Genomic DNA, 18,547 nt, shown 5'->3' with positions numbered 1-18,547 from the left:
GCACAATAAGCCTTGGCTTCTGCCTACACCTGGTCAAATAACATAAAAGTATCTCTAATTTTGTTTTGTGCTTGAATGTTGAGCGCCTTTTGTTTTTGACCAAACCACAATAAATAAATAAAAAAATGTCCAAGACTGGACCAAAACATTTTAATATTTTTTTACCACCTTAAAAACACAATTATTTTATACATTTTCTTAATTTTTACTTACAGGATTGAATATGAATATTGTTGCTAAATAAACTAATTATAAATAAATATAAAGAAGAATATTCATCATCATTTCTTATTTTTATTTTAACAACACAGAACACAGTGTACATGCAGTGACAGACTCCTTTTTTCTCTTGGACTATTCTTCAGTGATCCTCTTAAAGCTGGTTCTGGTCCTGGTCCTGGGTTCTAGTCCTGGGTTCTGGTCCTCGTTTAGCCGTTTTGTTTTGTTTCGTTTTGTGCATGTTGTTGGTCCGGTATTTGACTGTTGTTTTGGTTTGAAGTTATGGTCTCATTGTTGAAGAGGTCCACTTCCGACCAGGTCTGGTTACGGGCCTGGTTTTGAATTTGACCAGCTGTGGTCTGGTTGTGGTCAAGTCCTGGATCTTGGTCTGGTTCAGTTGTTGTCTGGTTCAGGACTTTATTTGGTTTAGCTGTGGTCTGGTCTTGACCCAGTTCACTGTTCTTGTTTTGCTCTTCCCCTCCCCCAGGTCCCAGTCCAGTCCTGGTCCTGATCCAGTCCAGATAGTTAGCGACGCGGGTGTAGATGCCGTACTGACCCGGTCGAGCGCAGCCTCGCCCCCATGACACAATCCCTGTCAGGAACCAGGTCTGTCTGAAGCGGGTCACCAGGGGCCCCCCAGAGTCCCCTTTACATGAGTCCTGTTGGCCCCCCAGAAACCCAGCACAAAGCATGTTCTGGGTCAGAACTAGGCCAGTCTGGTCCTGGCAGGTCTGGTTCCGGACCAGAGGTACCTGAGGAGACAGGGTTTAAACACAGGGTTTAAAGTAAAGTACTACTACTACAACACATGCTGGACTCTGACCTGGGCTCTTGTCTCGGTCTGGTCTTACCTGGAGTCTTTTGAGGACCCTGGAGGTGGGTCCGGCCTCGTGCACACGTCCCCAGCCACTGACCATGTGCATGCGCTTGCTGTGCAGTTGTGTGTGAGCGTGCGCGCTTGTGGGCAGACACACAGGCACAGCATGGGCTGTCACAGCGATTGGCGTGGCCATCCGCAGCAAAGCAATGTCATTGTCCGCCGTGCGCGGATTGTAGCTTGTGTGCACATGGATCGCCGACACCCGGACTCTCTGCTCTGAACCCTCGGACAGGTCCACGTCATGCTCCCCTGAAACAGGACAAGTACCAGGTCCAAACCAGGACTCAACCAGGGGTGAAACATTTCAAAACCAATTGTATACCTCTGCTCCAAGTCCATTCCATGCTAACCTGAAGCAGAACCAGGTCTAAACCGGGTTTAAAACAGTTTTATACCAGGTCTATTGCAGGACTAAACCCTCCTTGTCATACTGGCCTGACACAGAACCAGATCTAGGTCTAAAGTCTTAGTCCTAAATCCTGTTTTATTGATTTTGTGACTTACCGACCACAGCCTCCAGGTGGTGCTGCTCGATGTCCTCCAAGCAGTGAGCTGCGGTCAGGACCCAGTCTGGACCCAGGAAGACCCCTCCACAGAAGACCCGGTTTTTGTACCGGAGCAGGACCTGAAGACAGGACAAGAACAGGGTCTGAACCAGGACTAAACCAGAACGGAATTAGGTCAGCATCCGGGCCGGACACGGTCCCAAAACGGGATCAAGTAAGTATCACATTTTCCCCAAATGGGACATTAAGCCTTTGGATAATGAAATGAAACATGTGAACTGGAAAGAAATGGTCAAAAGTAAAAGCAGAGATAAAGCATCAGGAGAGCTAAGAAAAAATATCCAACAACTTGTTACCAAATACTCAAAAGTTTCTAAAGCATCAAGGGAAAAAATACCTTGGTTGAATGGTAATCTATGGAAGATTATAGAAAGATATTCTGCATTAAAGTATTTAATATGTAAAAATGGACCACACCATGGACAGACTAATTCAATTAATTCACTTAATTTCAATAAATTAACCCTGCGACGAGCTGGCCCCTGTCCAGGGTGTACCCCGAGCACAAGCTTCTGACTACTTATTCTATCAAACAATATTTAATGTTTAATTTCACTTGCAATCTGTTCAATGCCTTTCCTTCTTCTTTTCCCACTTCCCCTTCAGGAGTGGGAGGGGCACATCGATGACCTGTGGACCCAGATGCTCCTCAAGTCCCTGGAGAAGCGGTCTCTACTCCATATGAACGGTTCTTCACCTGCCTGGAAGAACTGGTCTATCTTGCGTCCGCCTGTCGATCTGAAGGAGTCAGATCTCTCCTTCAATGTGGAACTCCTCCAGGTTTCTACTTTTACCCAAGGAGCTTTTGTACTTTTTCCTGGCTAGGGTCTAAGGGCATGCCGGGACATTGCCAAGTCCTGGTTCTGTTTTTCACAGTCGCCCCCTGAGACAACTGCTGTTGTGATTTTAGGCGTTTCAAAAATGAATTGAATTCTGTCTCCTGCTGCAGAAAAATTATACTTTTACCCAATCATCATCTGACGGTCTATGAACGTCACGTTTAGTCCGTGCTTGGCTTAACTTGGCCCGAGGGGAAAGAGGGTACTAAAGAAGTACCTGGGGCCTCCTTTATAAAGCCCGGTACGCACAAAACAAAGCCCAAAATGTGCGTATGCATTTTATTCAAACATTAAAAATAATATTAAAAACTCTGGAGCTTGTGTGGAAGCTGTGCAAAGTTTGGGAAGAGGTGGACACAGATGAAATAGTCACACATATGGCAGGTCAAATGGGACCATTATCAAAACAGTTAATTCAGTATAACCAACAGTAAAATGTGCTTACAATCTTTATGAAGGTACGCACAAAGGGACAGACCTTTCACGCGCAGTGTGCAGACCCGTCACGTATTTTAACGTTTTTAGGTCGAGTCGGTACTAATGGAAAAGCGGCAAAAAGGAGTGGTAAAAACAGATGACTTCCTCTTCTATCATGGACCACTCCTGGATGAATGTGGGTTAATTTTTCAAGCAACACGTAAAGAATAAACTTAAAGTCTGAATCTGCTGCAGTTCTTACCGTCCAGGGACACTCTCCCCGTGGACACTCTGACCCGCCCACGATCCTGGCTCTGGGGTCCTGAGGAGGAATGGACCTGCCCCTAAGAACCGGAACCATGCCACAGGCGATGGGCTCTGGAGAGACAAGACCAGGACTAAACCAGAACTAAAGAAGGACTGAACCAGGAATAAGACTAAACCTGGATTGACTATGAACTAAACAAGGAGTTAACAAGGACTGAACCAGGACTAAATCAGTTTTCCTGTGCCTCTCCTCTCTACCTGAGTTGGAGCAGGAGATCTGGTCCTGGTCCAGGTGGTACCCGTGGGCGCAACTGCACTTAGGCCCGGCCTCTTGCTCCTCACAAAAGTGCGCACATCCTCCATTCTCCACAAGGCAGCGCCGTCGGGCTGCGTGGTCGTCTGCAACACAGAAAAACTACAGCTCCCAGAATCCACCAGGAAAACTCTCCTCTGGCCTCAGGAAGTATGTAATTCCCCAATTTCAGAACTGAATTTGCATCATAATAGGTTTGCACATGCCAAGAACAAATATTGGTTAATACGGCAACACATACACGTACAAACTAATATTATATGTAGTCAATATATTTTACGATTTTAACATGCTTATTTTAGGTTAAATATGAACATTTGGGAAAACACAAGATTTAACTGTAAATAAACAAACAGATCAGTGCAGAAAAATAACAAAAGCAACTAAATTTGTTTGGGGATTGTGGCAGATACCAGATTTTACTTTGTCTTTATCTAAAAATAAACCTTACAAAACTTTATTTTCGAATCTGCCAAGTTCTTCTTAGCTCTGCTCAGTTCCTAATCAGTTCTGGTACATGCTGGATGAGTTCTGTTCAGTTCTGGACCGTTATAAAGCCAGATACGCACAAAATGAAGCCCAAAATGTGGGTATGCATTTTTCAAGGAGTTTGATCTATTAAAAAAATACTTGACGTGACAATGTGCAGACTTCCGCACAAATTCTGGAGCTTGTGTCGAAGGTGCGCAAAGTTTGGAAGGAGGTGGGCAGAGGTATAATAGTGACACTCATGGCAGGTTGGTCAAATGGGAACATTATTTAAAAAGTTAATTCAGTAAAACCAACAGTAAAATGTGCTTTACGATCTATGTGAGGGTACGCACAGTCAAATGGGTGACGGACCAATTTCTTTTCTTTTTTTGTGGTCCTGAAATTGTGTCCTTTCTGGTACGCACTCTTTTCTAAACGAGACCCTGGTAAGGTGTCAGGGAATGTTCCGTACCCAGTTGGCAGGTGAGACCGGAGAAGTTGGGGGGGCACAGACAGGTGAAATCCAGACCCAGGTCCACACAGGTGCCTCCGTTAAGACAGGGTCCAGAGGAGCAGCGGTCCTGGACTACAGAGACCAGAGGATTGCGTTACCCAGCATGCACCACTACAGAAAATGCTCAGTACAAAAGCAAGACTCTCACCTTGATAGGTTTTCCAGAACTCATTCTGAAACAAAAGACAAGTTAGAACTAGGACTAGACCAGTTCTAAACTGGGTCTAAACAAGGACTAAAATAGGATCAAACCAGGACTGAACAATAAGGACTAAATCAGGTATAAACTAAGACTAAACCAGGATTAAACCTGTGTTCATTTTGACCATTTTGAGTTTAGTTTCAATCAATATTTATTAAAACAATTAATTTTAGTCGACTAAATTTCAAATGCATATAGTCGAGCAAGTTTCGAATACATTTAGGTAAAAACAAATATGTTTTATTCTATTGGAGGATAATGTTCATGTACCGCACATTAAGGTCCTTTAAGGTCAAGTTTATCTTTGGTCTGGTTTGAGGTTCAAGGTTTTAAAAGTTATTGTTATTGTCGCTACAATTGTTATGTTTGGCCAGGGGTAACATGAAATTAAAATGAAAAGAAAAGGTTATTAAACACGACAGCCTAAATAGAGCATTAATAAATTGCACTGTATAATCATTATAGACTTATAGAGTTGTTTTTGTGGATTATTAATTGTATTTGGAAGGGTCTTAAGTGTGGGCCTTTATAATTACACTCGGTCCAGTCGTGTAGTGTGGACCCTCCTCAACATTTTGAATCTCTCACAAAAATCTCTTAGAAAAGTTGTGTAGCGTGTCCCCAGCTTAAGTGTATGGAAGTACTTTGGATTCAACTAAAGACACTACATTACCATGTCAGGGTTAGGGTCGGGCCCATCTAGTCTAAAATGTAAGTGACTTTTGTTGTTGCTTTGTCTATGTTTTAAAAGTGTGAGTTTGGGTGTAAATAGGGTGCAAGTGCGTTTTGTTAATCCTAGTATATAAATGTAGCTCTAAATCAGTTTTTGTGTCACTTGTTTATCTCAGTCAGTTCACTGCGTGAAGTCAGGTTAATTCTACTGAGGTTATCTGGACCTAACCAAACCAGGTTGGCATTAGTTAGTGACCTTGTGGGTCCAGTGGTAAAATTTTAGTAACACAGTATGATTCTAACAGCTACCACACACAGAATAAACTGCCTGAAGGTGGATCAACTTTTAAAAGGGTGCAGTGAAAATATGCTCATTATTTTATGCACCTCAAATGAAGGGGAAAACATTAAAGTGCCATGTGAATGCAACCTTTTGCACCCCTGTAGATCTTGGCCTGTGTAATTACTCATCATTATGATGACCATTTATTTAGTCTTAGCAAAAATGCTTGATCAATCTAAACGTTTGTTTAAATTAACACTGGATTTAAAAAGTCTTATTTAGTATCATTTATTCATCAGTACCAGAATGAGGGCCGGCAGCAACACATTTTCATACCACAGTGACCCTGGTTCAGTCTTGGTTTATGGCGCCACAACAACGGAATAAGACTTCACTTATTCACAAGTCTGGGGCAGGAGGCAGAGGCTTTGGTGGAACAGCTACTGTAGTACTATTAGTACTATTAGTAGTAGTAGGAATATAATTACTCACAGTAGTTTCGGTGTGTTCAAACACCTCTCTGGCCTCCTCATAGCTGCAGATCTCCTCCACACACTCCCTCCTCAGGTCTCCTCTCTGCAGCTCCTCCAGCCAGCCAGAGTTATACCTGCGAGTCCGGACCAAAGTCGGACCGGGATCTGGGTCAGTACTAGAGCCAGGACCTGAGCCTCTGGTAGACCACACCAGGACCGGACCAGACTTCAGTACCCGGTGAGCCTGGTCCACATCCAGGAAGACTGAGACCAAAGAAACATGAACTAAGAAAGAGTCCAAAAGTGACTGAACCAGCACAAAACCAAGGACTAAACCAGGAGCAAAGTATAGAACTAATGCTGTGTTAAACAAAAGGAAACTCAAGGACTAAAGCACAACTAAAAGAGGGCTAAATCGAGAGGAAACCAGGGACTAAAACAGGACAAGCGCAAGGACACCTAACCCCAGGACTGAATCTGGACAAAAACAAGACTGACCCCCAGAGTTAAACCAGAACTCAAGCAGAGCTAAATCGAGTCTCACCTAGGACTAAATCTAAGCGAAATGAGAAACTTACCTGCCGCAGACCAGGCTGAGGACAGTCCCAAAAGAACCAGTAAAACCAGGTCCATGATGAATCCAGACCTCACTGTGGTCCAGAGGCCAAAGTCTGGTCAGCTGACCCTCAGGAGCCAATTGGAGCGCAGAAATCAGTCACATGGACTCATAATCAATAATGTCTAAGTACGACTAATCAATTAATATTTATTTTTAAAAACATCACACAAAATTATCACAATTTTATTACAAATCCAACTTCACTCATCAGTCTGTGACTGTATGCGAGTCCTGCTTTAGTTCATGTTTAGTCCAAGTTCTGAGGCAGCCTTCAAAGCCAGGTCTATAACCGGTCTGAGCTGCTCCTCGAGGTCCTGAAGGTCTCCTTCATTTAAGATGATCCAGTCCCAGTCTAGACAAGAGTCCAGACCACATTCGGACTCCGCATTGTCCACCCCTTCAAAATAAAACACAAGTCAGTGTGAACCAGGAATAAACCAGGCCAAAATCAAGTCTAAAGCCTGCACATTAGAGGATTTTTGGCCCAATTTTAAGCCTGATTTGCCTCTCCATGACTTTAGGGTGGCATGGCCCGAGCAGCGATTCTCGTAAGTGATCAGACACCTTCGGGATAAGCAAGACCTGCGCAGATACGGTCAGTGTTGATTAAAGATGATCTGAACGCGGTGCATCTCGGGTCGGTTTGTGTTCAACTTTCCCCCAACTCTGACATCACGAGTTGAAGGCCGCCGTATCTCCTGTGCCTTATTATAATTATAAGCTTAGTTCTTTATTCACTAGGCAATGGTTCAATCTTATTTTCATCTAGGCTTAAGCATTGAACACTCTGAAACAACCCTTATTCTGTGGCTCAAATACCTGACCTTAAGATGCTCATGATTATCTTCACCAAGTTGCCAGTTGACTATGTCATCAATGAGGGGATAAAAAACATGATTTCAACTCATTTGAAGTTGTTGTTCATCCTGACTGCAGACTTTCAGCTGTCAACTCTCATCGATCATCCAGGCAAGGCACAGCTAAGCACGAACATCCCTAATATTTGTCGCGGCGCTCCAATTCTGTGGGTTAGGGTTAGGCTGCGACTGTTACAATTATTTGTCAAATCGTAAGGTTCCAATATGGCCAACGTGGCCAACTTTACAACAGCCAATCAGAGCAGCCATTCAACACCAGGCTTTGTTGCCAAGTGACATTGGACATCGACATTGAAAATATTGGACAAAAAACAGGTTTGTAAACGTTTTAATTTCATCATGGCTACAATGAGTCAGTGTAACCAGCTCCTTGTCTCCGGTGAATACAGCGCTCTCCTGTGCCCTTTACAAGCAGATTTAATCCACACACGTATCATCGTTTTCTTTTTTCTAAATAAGAGCACATGGAAAGGCAGCTCACATTTTGTATATTTTGTATCTAACACATTTTGCTGTGTATTTGTTTTCATTACACCCCGTTCGGTCACGCAGCACTTTTGCTGTCCTCAGCTTGAAACAAATCTTTCCTCAAATTGGCAAGTGTGTGGTGTGGTTGCGCTACATGCAAGTCAAAAACAAATTGCCCAATGTCCTTATGTCTGCACTTTTTTTTTGGCACGTCTTAAAATGGCAGATGATAAAATCCTCTACTTCTACTGTGCAGCCGGCTTTAACCAGGGCTAAACCAGGACAAACGCAAGACTAAACCACAACTAAACCAGCGGCTGAACCAGGGCAAAACTAGGTCAAATCCAGGACCAAACAAGGTCTAAATCAGTACTAAAGCACATGTAAAAAACAGGAATAAACCAGGACTAAATCAAGGACTAAATCAGAACTGATCCAGGTCTGAACCAGGACTCACCTGCAGCAAAGCTCCACCCGCGGCTGGTCCTGGTGTAGTCTGAACACTGGACTCTGATGGACCGGGTCTGAGCCGGATACTGCGTCCTGAACCATGTCAGGTCTGAGGTCCTGCGGGCGTCGCTCACAATCTGAACACACACACACACACACACACATTTACGATGCAGAAGTGGATCTATTACCTCTGATTTTGACGCTAGAGGATAGAGGATGCACTGTGCTTCAGCCTTCTAGCAAGATAAGATATTGTTTGTGTTAGTTTTGGGCCAATCTGAGGAATTCTACAGTTAAATTGTAAATTGAGCTGGTTGACTGGGCACTCCGATGGTGATTGTGTTGGGTGTGGGGGTGTGTGCGTGTGTGTGGATCTGCCATGCACGTTCTTGGAGTTGCGCTGTTGCCATGGGTTTGTGTTATGATTTTAACCTTCTTTTATTGTTAAGTTTATTTGGCTTATGTACGGTTTTCTTGGTGTAACAATTCTGAAATTACCCGACTCGGTTTGATGCACAACGCAGGACCTACAATTTGATGCGTCATGATTTTCATGTCATTATTCCTACTTTGGTGACAAAACATTGACAAATAATTCATTTTGTGCACAACTATTGCCAAGCATTTCATAAACAACTTCTTCACATAGTGTGTTTACACTGAAAAAATTCCACCAGCCGCCACTGAAAAGTAGTAGTTGTAGCAATAGTAATAGTAACAGTATTTTGGGGCTGTAGCAACATATCGATATATAATATTTTTTGATACAATATATAACTGTAGAGGCTAATCTTAGATTTTGTTTAAATGTGCTGTGATCAGTGTTGTCCTACACCAACCATCTTTCATTTATTTTCAAAGTTCAAGCGCAATAGTGGGCCCCCCCAATGTCCGAATCATTCCCCATTTTTCAAAATCATCATACAATCATGTACATATTGATATGGTTTAAAAAAAAACACACACACATTTTGTATTTCATATTAAAGGCGGTATGGACGATTTTTCGGCGATTTGAGAAAGCAGGCGGAAGTGCGCATGCGCACTCCCCCGTGTGGACTGATACAACACACACGTGCGTTTGTTTATTAGCGCGACGGAGCGCATCGCATCTCTCGTCTCCCGTAGATTTCTGTCCACTTCTGCGTCAGCTCGAACTGTCTTTCTCCGTCTTCATTTTGCCCCGTACACTGAGGGAACTATATTATGATAGATCCATGCGCTTAGGCACGCGGAAACGTGGGGACGAGCCTGACGCGGCTGCAGGTGAGCGGTAGGTGCGTTTTATGATTGATACGTGGCAGGACAAATGATTTATCCACGCCACGAGGAAATATGATAAAAAATTGCTGAAAAAAATCGTCCATACCACCTTTAAGTATGTGCAGGTGGTATAAGAAATACTTATTGTGAGTCGTGTGCTGCGTGAGGAACCCTGCTATTCCAGCCCTAATTGTATTAGTACAGGTGTAGCACTGTGTGTCGTACCCAGACGGGCTGAGTGGCGCCCATTGTTGCGAGGCGACAAAAGAATCCCGGGTCGCTCCTCCGCTGGTCCTCACCCCACTGGATCATCTGAGACCGAAACTGCTCCTTATATGGACCAGGACCCAGGAGCAAGTCCAAGTCCAGATTGTGATCCTTAGGAGAGGACGAGTGTTAGACCAGAATCTGTTTTGGACTAGACTCTGTGGGACTGACCTGAGCAAACTGCTGCTTCAAAGGACCTGAGAGCCGCACGATACATGAGACTTCAGGACCTAGACTGAGGACACAAGGAAACAAGGAAAAGAGGAGAGGAGGACCCAACGAAAGAGGAGACAGGGAGAAAGGAGAAAGGGAGAATAGGTTACAAGGAGAAAGGAAAAAGGGAGAAGAGGTTCCAAGGAGAGAGGAGACAGGGAGAGGAGGTTACAAGGAGAGAAGAGACAGGGAGAGGAGGTCACAAGGAGAGAGGAGAGAGGAACAGGAGGTTCCAAGGAGAGAGGAGACAGGGAGAGGAGGTTACAAGGTGAGAGGAGACCGGGAGATGAGGTCACAAGGAGAAGGTAGACAAGGAGAGAGGAGACAGGGTGAGAGGAGACGGAGAGGAGGCAAGGAGACATGGTGAGTCTGTGTCATTTTAAAAGTTGCTGTAATAATTCTGACCCAGACCGCACCGAGCCTGCAGCAGGTCCGTGATGTGGTCCTTTCCAGATTTCCTCTTCCCACTGAACACCAACACCAGCCGCGGCTCTGTCCCGTGTTCTGTCCGCTTTGTGTGTGCCATTTTCAGTCAAATAATTTGCCGTTCAGGCTCCAAGCGTATACCAGTAATTCATCCAGCGCAGCAGAAGGTCTGAACATTTAAGTCTAAGGTCTGGATAGGGGAAATTCAATTGATAAAAGATAAATTACTAAAAATAGACTTAAATCTAATATAAGGTGACTAAATTTTCAAGATTATAAAATCTGTGAGATAACAGGGTTGGGGTGGAGGGGTAAAAATACTATTGCTAAGAGCAGGTAAAGAAGTTATTCCATCTTTTACAACTTACATGTGAAAGAAAGTTCATTTTCGGTGTTCTGTTCTTTTTTAACCACAGTGTTCTATATTTTCTATAAGAAATTACAATATATTGGCATTATGTCACTCTCTACTCCCAAAAATTTAGACAATTAGCAAATGATATGTTTAAAACTGAGACAGATCACTCAATGGCTTTGAAAAAGGATACAACACCACTATTATTTAGAATAAGTGGCTCTCACTGTTGTTATGATGCATAGTGTAAACGGAAAACAGACCTGCAGATAAGGAAGACTCGGTGCATGGACCCACAGACCTGGAGCCCGATAATAAAATAGATCCATGTCTGGAGCAGGACGTAAACAAGACCACGGTGGCTCCACTCTGAGCCGGGGCCGTAACTCTGAGACTAAAGATACGCTCAAATCTTCGAAGTCACGTTTTTTTTTTATCGCGAACAATTTCGTTCCAATAACAACAATAACACAAAAAACTGAACCTTAATATTGTCTGAAGAAGTGTGAATATTGTATTGAATTTGCGCTGTAAATGGTGGAAACGGCACTAAGAGAGTTCCTCTTTATCGTCATTACGGTAACACGTGATGTTCGCCAGAGGCCGGGCTGCACCACTGCAAGGATCACGCGGGGGTCAGAAATGTCTTTAAACAACTTAATTTGACATAATATGTATGTAAGTGCACACTGATTTGTTCTGCAGTTTTAATTTATTTAACGGTGACACATATAGGATCCCGCTGTGTCGTGTAGTAATTTGTGCACAAATGGGTAAAATAAATTCCACCGCTCACTCTCCATCGTGACACTACGCCATGCGCTGCACCCACACCAGGGTTGGGTTTAGATCAACCCCCCGCTGCCTCACGGAAGTGACGCAATGAAAGCGGACGAGGAAAAAAATCAAATATGGCGCGGACGCAAACGTAAACAAACTGGTCTGGCTGACGACCGCATTTGTGATTTTCTGTGCTTTTGAATCCCCAATGATTATGAGTTTGATATTGATGTTAACCCGAGATCATAGAGGCCTACTAATAACATAACAAACACAGTACTACCACCGGTAACTTTGTCTCACAACAAACTAGGCCCTATTTACTTTCAATTCACTTTGTCGGTGTAATCCCTCATTCGTCCAGGCGTGTTCCATAGTAGAAAAAGCTTCAGTTGTAGTCATCTGGACTCAGTTAGAAAAAATAGACGTTTCGACTCTCATCCAAGAGTCATTGTCAATAAAAGAATTTAGGTCGAGAACTCCGATATTTATCCTATTCTGTGGTAAGTCCAGCCCATTGGGCGGAGCCTTCCTGAAGTAGAAAGAGTTGTTTGTTTCAACAGAAACTCCCCCCTTGTATCTACCGAGCTAGCCTATTCAGAATTTTAATGGGCTATTAGAATCATCTTTGTCTTTGTGAGACCCTGGCTCAACCACCCTGAGTACCTGATTAGCATCTAAATGTCCTGGTCCTGGTCCTCTACCTTTCCAGGGGTTCAGTATATCATTATAGATACCAGGAAGATTGAATTTTAGCCCTCCATTCCTGTTTAAATGAGCTGGACTTACCACAGAACAGTATTAATATCGGAGTTCTCGACCTAAATTTGTTTATTGACAATGACTCTTGGATGAGAGTCGAAACGTCTATTTTTTCTAACTGAGTCCAGATGACTACAACTGAAGCTTTTTCTTCTGTTAGAGAGCGATGTGTTCCACTACATGTTAGCACTATATTGTTCGGCGTAGGGATACGCTCTGTTCAATTAATAAAGGCGGAACCTCCTGTTCACTTGACTCACGGGACCGGAGCAGTGAACAGTGCGGCTACCGATAAAACGACACACGAGTCTTCTGTCCTGCATTATATACCTGGTGTACCAAGACTGAGTATTCTGCAAAGATGTCACAGTCAGATGGCACGGGAGAGAGTGCACAAGCTGAGCAAAACGCTGCAATGAACCCAACAGGTTATGGGCCCAGGCAAACCCCAGGTACAGCAATGCACGGACGCGGACTACCGCCGAGGTTCGACGGAGACGAAGCCCGCTATCACATCTGGGAGGCAAGATTTTTAGCGTACTTGAAAACAATTGGCCTAAAAGACGCTATCCTCGGAGGTCAGGAAGCTGCAGCGGCTAACCCACAAGAGGCGGCGGAGGCCGGTAGGAAAAATGAACTAGCATATGCAGAAATGTGTGGATGTTTGGATGATAAGACACTTTTGCTAATCCTATATGAGGCGCCAGACGATGGAAAGAAAAGTTTGGAAATACTGAGGCGCCATTTTGAGTCTGAAGAAAAGCCGCGGATCGTGGGGCTTTACACGGAGCTAACCAATGTGCTAATGGCTAATGGGGAAGAGCTAGCGGACTATCTAGCACGTGTTGAGAAGATAGTGGCCGCACTAAACAGAGCTAAAGAGACCCTCAGTGATGCACTCTTGGTATCTATGGTGTTAAAAGGACTCACAGACGAATACAATCCATTTTCTGTGCATGTCACTCAGACAAGAGAAGTTTTAACCTTCAACGAGTTCAAAGCCAGGCTGAGGAGCTTCGAGTGCTCGCTACGCTACCGCAGCAGACCACGGGCCGACGAGGTAATGACCGCAAACTACAGAGCTGTCAAACCAAAGTTTAAAGACTACAAGGAGAAGAAATACTTCAAAGGGGAATGCTTTATTTGTGATAAAGTTGGGCACAAAGCAAGAGACTGTAGATACAAAGAGAAGAAAGCACAACGTGACTTCAGGGCTCCTGCTACACCAAACAGCAAGGTGGCCGCCATAAAAGACACTGGGCAGTACAGTTCTCGCACTAGAGACAACCAGAGAACAGAGGAGGAAACCTTCTTACTCAAGGCGACGGAATGGCAACCTCACAACGCCCAGCCGGAGGGACTACTTGTGGACAGCGGTGCCTCTGCCCACATCATCACCAACGAAGGAGCTTTCACCAGATTCGACGAGACGTTCTGGCCAAAGAACCACGTCATGCAGCTGGCAGATGGATCGCGGATCACTGGCAGCGTGCTGAAGAAAGGCGACGCCCAGATCAAACTTGCTGACAGCAGCGGCGGAGTGGTCAGTGTCAAGCTTACCAACGCCCTTTTGATCCCTGGATACCCACAGAACATCCTTTCTGTGGAGGCAGCAGCTTCAAAAGGAGCTAAGTTCAACTTTGAGATGAACAATAACAAAATGATCCTTCCTGATGGTACCACATGTGACATGAAGGTAAAAGACAGACTATACTATTTGGACGTTGTGGAAGAGAGCTGTAATGATTCTTGTAATGCATGTTTTGATCTGAAAACTTGGCATGAGATAATGGGTCATTGCAACTATGGTGACATATTAAAACTTGAAACGGTTGTAGATGGCATGAAAATCAAAGATGGAAAGTGCAAACCAAATCAGTGTGAAACATGTCTTCAGGGAAAATTCATCCAGAGCAGAAACAGAGAGGCAGATGTAAGAGCCAAAGCCCCTTTAGAGCTCATACATACAGACCTTGGTGGGCCTATTGCCCCAGAGTCACCTGAAGGGTACAAATATGCGATCACTTTCACTGATGATTTTTCTGGTGCAATCTATGTGTATTTCCTTAAAAACAAAAACAAGGCAGTAGAAGCTACAAAACAGTTCTTGGCCGACACAGCACCTTACGGTAAAGTGAAACGCCTGAGATCCGACAATGGGACAGAGTTTGTTGCTGAGGAGTATCAGTCACTACTGTTGGACAATACTATTAAGCATGAGAGGTCAGCACCATACTCTCCCCATCAGAATGGGACTGCAGAGCGGAACTGGCGTACACTGTTTGAAATGGTGCGCTGCATGTTGATAGAGTCAGGACTACCAAAAGAGCTATGGCCCTATGCGGCTAGAACTGCAGCCATCATAAGAAACAGGTGTTACTGTAAGAGAACAGGAGAGACACCTTATTACCTTTTCACTGGCAAAAGACCAGATTTGTCAAAAATGAAAAAGTTTGGTTCAGATTGTGTGGTGTATGAACAAAACCGGAAAAAGCTTGATCCAAAAGGCAAAAAGGGAATTTTTGTGAGTTTTGACCGTCATTCACCAGCTTATCTGATTTATTTTTCAGAGACGAACAAAGTTCAAAAACACAGATTGGTCCACTTCATAACAAAAGAAGTGACTGAGAGGCAGACACAGACTGACATGGACCAAGCAGAGGACCACTACGTTGAGTGGGTAACGGCACCAACTGAAGTGACTCTACCACAGACTGACTGGGAAGAAACAAACGAGCAGGTTTCTAACCCAGACAGTGACGCAAAGACTGATACACAGACGCCACTTATAGGTAAGTATTTGGATGACTATGAATGTACAGTGCAGAGCAGTGAGTTAACTATCGACTACTGTTACAGAGCTACAGTTGGGCTGCCACAAACCTTTAAAGAGGCTCTGGCATCACCAATGGCTGACAACTGGAAAAAGGCAATGAGAGATGAAATGGAGACGTTTAAAGAAAATGACACCTTCTCACTTGTACCGTTACCAGAGGGTAGACAGACAGTGGGGGGAAGGTGGGTTTATGCGCTCAAAGAAGATGACCGGGGAAATGAAACATACAAGGCCAGATATGTGGCAAAAGGATACAGTCAGGTGGAGGGACTGGACTATTCTGAGACATTCTCACCGACTGCTAATTTGACTTCCTTACGTGTGCTGATGCAGCTGGCAGCACAGCATGATTTGAAATTACATCAAATGGACGTTAAAGCAGCTTACTTGCATGCACCTATTGACTGCGAAATATACATGGAACAACCAGAAGGTTTTCAGGCTAAACCAAAAAATGGTGCACAACTGGTGTGTAAATTGCATAAATCAATCTATGGGCTTAAACAGTCGGGCAGAAATTGGAACATTATGCTTCACAATTTCTTGCTTGAGAAGAATTTTGTGCAAAGTCAGGCAGACCACTGTATTTACACAAAACTGTCTGAAAATGAAAATGTAATTTTGTTAGTATGGGTTGATGATATTGTTGTGGCTGCAACCAATGAAAAGTGTTTAAAGGAGGTCAAAGAGGAACTAAAAAGTACATTTAAAATGAAAGACCTCGGACAACTTACTCATTTCTTAGGGATTGATTTCACACAAAAAGAGGGTTCTATCACAATGAACCAGACCAGATACATTGCCAAAATTTTGGAAAGATTTGGAATGTCTGATTGCAAATCCAGAGCAACTCCTAGTGAAATAAAGTGTGATTTGACTCCAGACGGGGATCAAACTGATCAAAGAAAATACAGGGGGATGTTGGGCAGCCTCATCTATATCATGACTTGTACTAGGCCTGATGTGAGTTGGATAGTGAGCAGATTGTCACAATGTCTGTCAGATCCCAGAGAGAAACATATGACAGCTTTAAAGCATGTGTACAGGTACCTACAAGGGACAAAGGACTATAAGTTGTGTTACCACAAATGTGACACTAAACTTCAACTAATGGGATATTCTGATGCAGACTGGGCCAACGACCCAGAGGACAGAAAGAGCATTACAGGCTACTGCTACAGTCTAAGCCAGAACGGTGCGATTGTTTCGTGGAAAACAAAGAAACAGCAAACTGTTGCACAATCAACGTGTGAAGCAGAATATGTGGCGCTAGCCGCTACTATTCAAGAAGCACTTTACCTCACACAACTTTTGACGGACATGGACCCTAACTTTGAACCAACAACAAAGGTCTTTGAGGACAACCAAGGGACTATACGTCTTGCGAGGAATCCTGTAAACCGCCAGCGGAGCAAACATGTAGACATTAAATACCACTTTATCAGGTCTAATGTGTTGCAGGGTAAAATACTCCTTGTGTACTGTCCTACTGAGAACATGGTCGCAGATGTGTTCACAAAATCTGCCACAAGGGTCAAAATTGAAAAGTTTTGTGATTATATGTTTGGTAACTAATGCTTATTGAAATGTGAGTGGCACCATCGAGTGGGGGTGTTAGAGAGCGATGTGTTCCACTACATGTTAGCACTATATTGTTCGGCGTAGGGATACGCTCTGTTCAATTAATAAAGGCGGAACCTCCTGTTCACTTGACTCACGGGACCGGAGCAGTGAACAGTGCGGCTACCGATAAAACGACACACGAGTCTTCTGTCCTGCATTATATACCTGGTGTACCAAGACTGAGTATTCTGCAAAGATGTCACAGTCAGATGGCACGGGAGAGAGTGCACAAGCTGAGCGAAACGCTGCAATGAACCCAACATCTTCAATTCACTTTGTCACTTTAACCCTTAGGCTACAACAGACAGAGTAAATGGTAAATTAAATGGTCACATTTATATAGCGCTTTTCTACCGTCAAGGTACTCAAAGCGCTTTACATCAAGGAACCAGTCACCCATTCACACACACATTCACACCCCAGATGTACGCAGACACTGGGGGGCAAGTTGGGTTAAGTGTCTTGCCCAAGGACACAACGGCAGTATTCACATGAGGCAGCTGCGATCGCACCACCAACCTGCAGGCCAGTGGATCTGACCGCTCTGACTGAGCGGGGAGTCGAACCGCTGACCTTTGGATCAGAAGACGAGCACTCTACCACTGAGCTACTGCCGCCACAGAGTAGATTAGTATTGGCTAATAAAACTAAAATTAACCAAGATGATGTACTTTAAAAAAGGGCCTGGTATACTTTTGTAACAGTAATTGTCAGGCCTACAATTTTATTTCTCCAGTTTAATCGAAAGTTAGGTCGACTTAATTGAATAGGCCCTAGTGCCTTTTATCCAGTCATATCCAGCAGGCATAATAAATTAGGCCTACTTATTAATCATAATCATGAAATAAAACAGAAATAAATTTGACAACACTTAATGTTACAGTCATTGAATAATTTTCTCTTGTTTTTATTCGTCGTCCACTTTGTGAGGCAGCGGGGGTTGATCTAAACCCAACCCTCACACCAGCAGCGACTTGAGAGACCAGCACAAGAGACCAGCACAAGAGACCATGAGAGACCAGCACGAGAGACCAGCACGAGAGACCAGCACGAGAGACCATCACGAGAGACCAGCATGAGAGACCATGAGAGAACAGCACGAGAGACCAGCATGAGAGACCATCACGAGAGACCAGCATGAGAGACCAGCACGAGAGACCATCACGAGAGACCAGCACGAGAGACCAGCACGAGAGACCATCACGAGAGACCAGCACGAGAGACCATCACGAGAGACCAGCATGAGAGACCTGCACGAGAGACCAGCATGAGAGACCAGCACGAGAGACCATCACGAGAGACCATCACGAGAGACCAGCACGAGAGACCAGCACGAGAGACCATCACGAGAGACCAGCACGAGAGACCAGCACGAGAGACCATCACGAGAGACCAGCACGAGAGACCAGCACGAGAGACCTGCACGAGAGACCAGCATGAGAGACCAGCATGAGAGACCATCACGAGAGACCAGCATGAGAGACCAGC

The 18,547-nt window shown here is 44.2% G+C and overlaps 2 protein-coding genes across 2 annotated transcripts; both read right to left on the bottom strand.

Moving 5' to 3' along the window:
• Positions 1 to 413: 413 nt before the first annotated feature.
• On the bottom strand, positions 414 to 6,972 carry LOC140366113 (coagulation factor VII-like). Its single transcript, XM_072452821.1, has 9 exons — positions 6,695 to 6,972; positions 6,136 to 6,380; positions 4,635 to 4,659; positions 4,445 to 4,558; positions 3,447 to 3,587; positions 3,184 to 3,299; positions 1,604 to 1,724; positions 1,071 to 1,348; positions 414 to 971 (listed from the first exon to the last, which is right to left on the bottom strand). Exons 1-9 carry the CDS (start codon positions 6,747 to 6,749, stop codon positions 429 to 431), a joined length of 1,638 nt encoding a protein of 545 aa, XP_072308922.1. The 5' UTR covers positions 6,750 to 6,972; the 3' UTR covers positions 414 to 428.
• LOC140366219 (phosphomevalonate kinase-like) lies at positions 6,868 to 10,905 on the bottom strand. Its single transcript, XM_072452918.1, has 5 exons — positions 10,694 to 10,905; positions 10,236 to 10,299; positions 10,023 to 10,175; positions 8,539 to 8,668; positions 6,868 to 7,132 (listed from the first exon to the last, which is right to left on the bottom strand). Exons 1-5 carry the CDS (start codon positions 10,801 to 10,803, stop codon positions 6,972 to 6,974), a joined length of 618 nt encoding a protein of 205 aa, XP_072309019.1. The 5' UTR covers positions 10,804 to 10,905; the 3' UTR covers positions 6,868 to 6,971.
• Positions 10,906 to 18,547: the final 7,642 nt, after the last annotated feature.

Source organism: Eucyclogobius newberryi, unplaced genomic scaffold, assembly GCF_026437365.1.
Source record: "Eucyclogobius newberryi isolate DKJ021-1_F unplaced genomic scaffold, fEucNew1.0.hap1 SCAF_1, whole genome shotgun sequence".
In the NCBI taxonomy this organism is placed as follows: domain Eukaryota; kingdom Metazoa; phylum Chordata; class Actinopteri; order Gobiiformes; family Gobiidae; genus Eucyclogobius; species Eucyclogobius newberryi.
The sequence above is the reverse complement of the archived record's forward strand: the minus strand, read 5'-3'. Positions and strand labels throughout refer to the sequence as shown.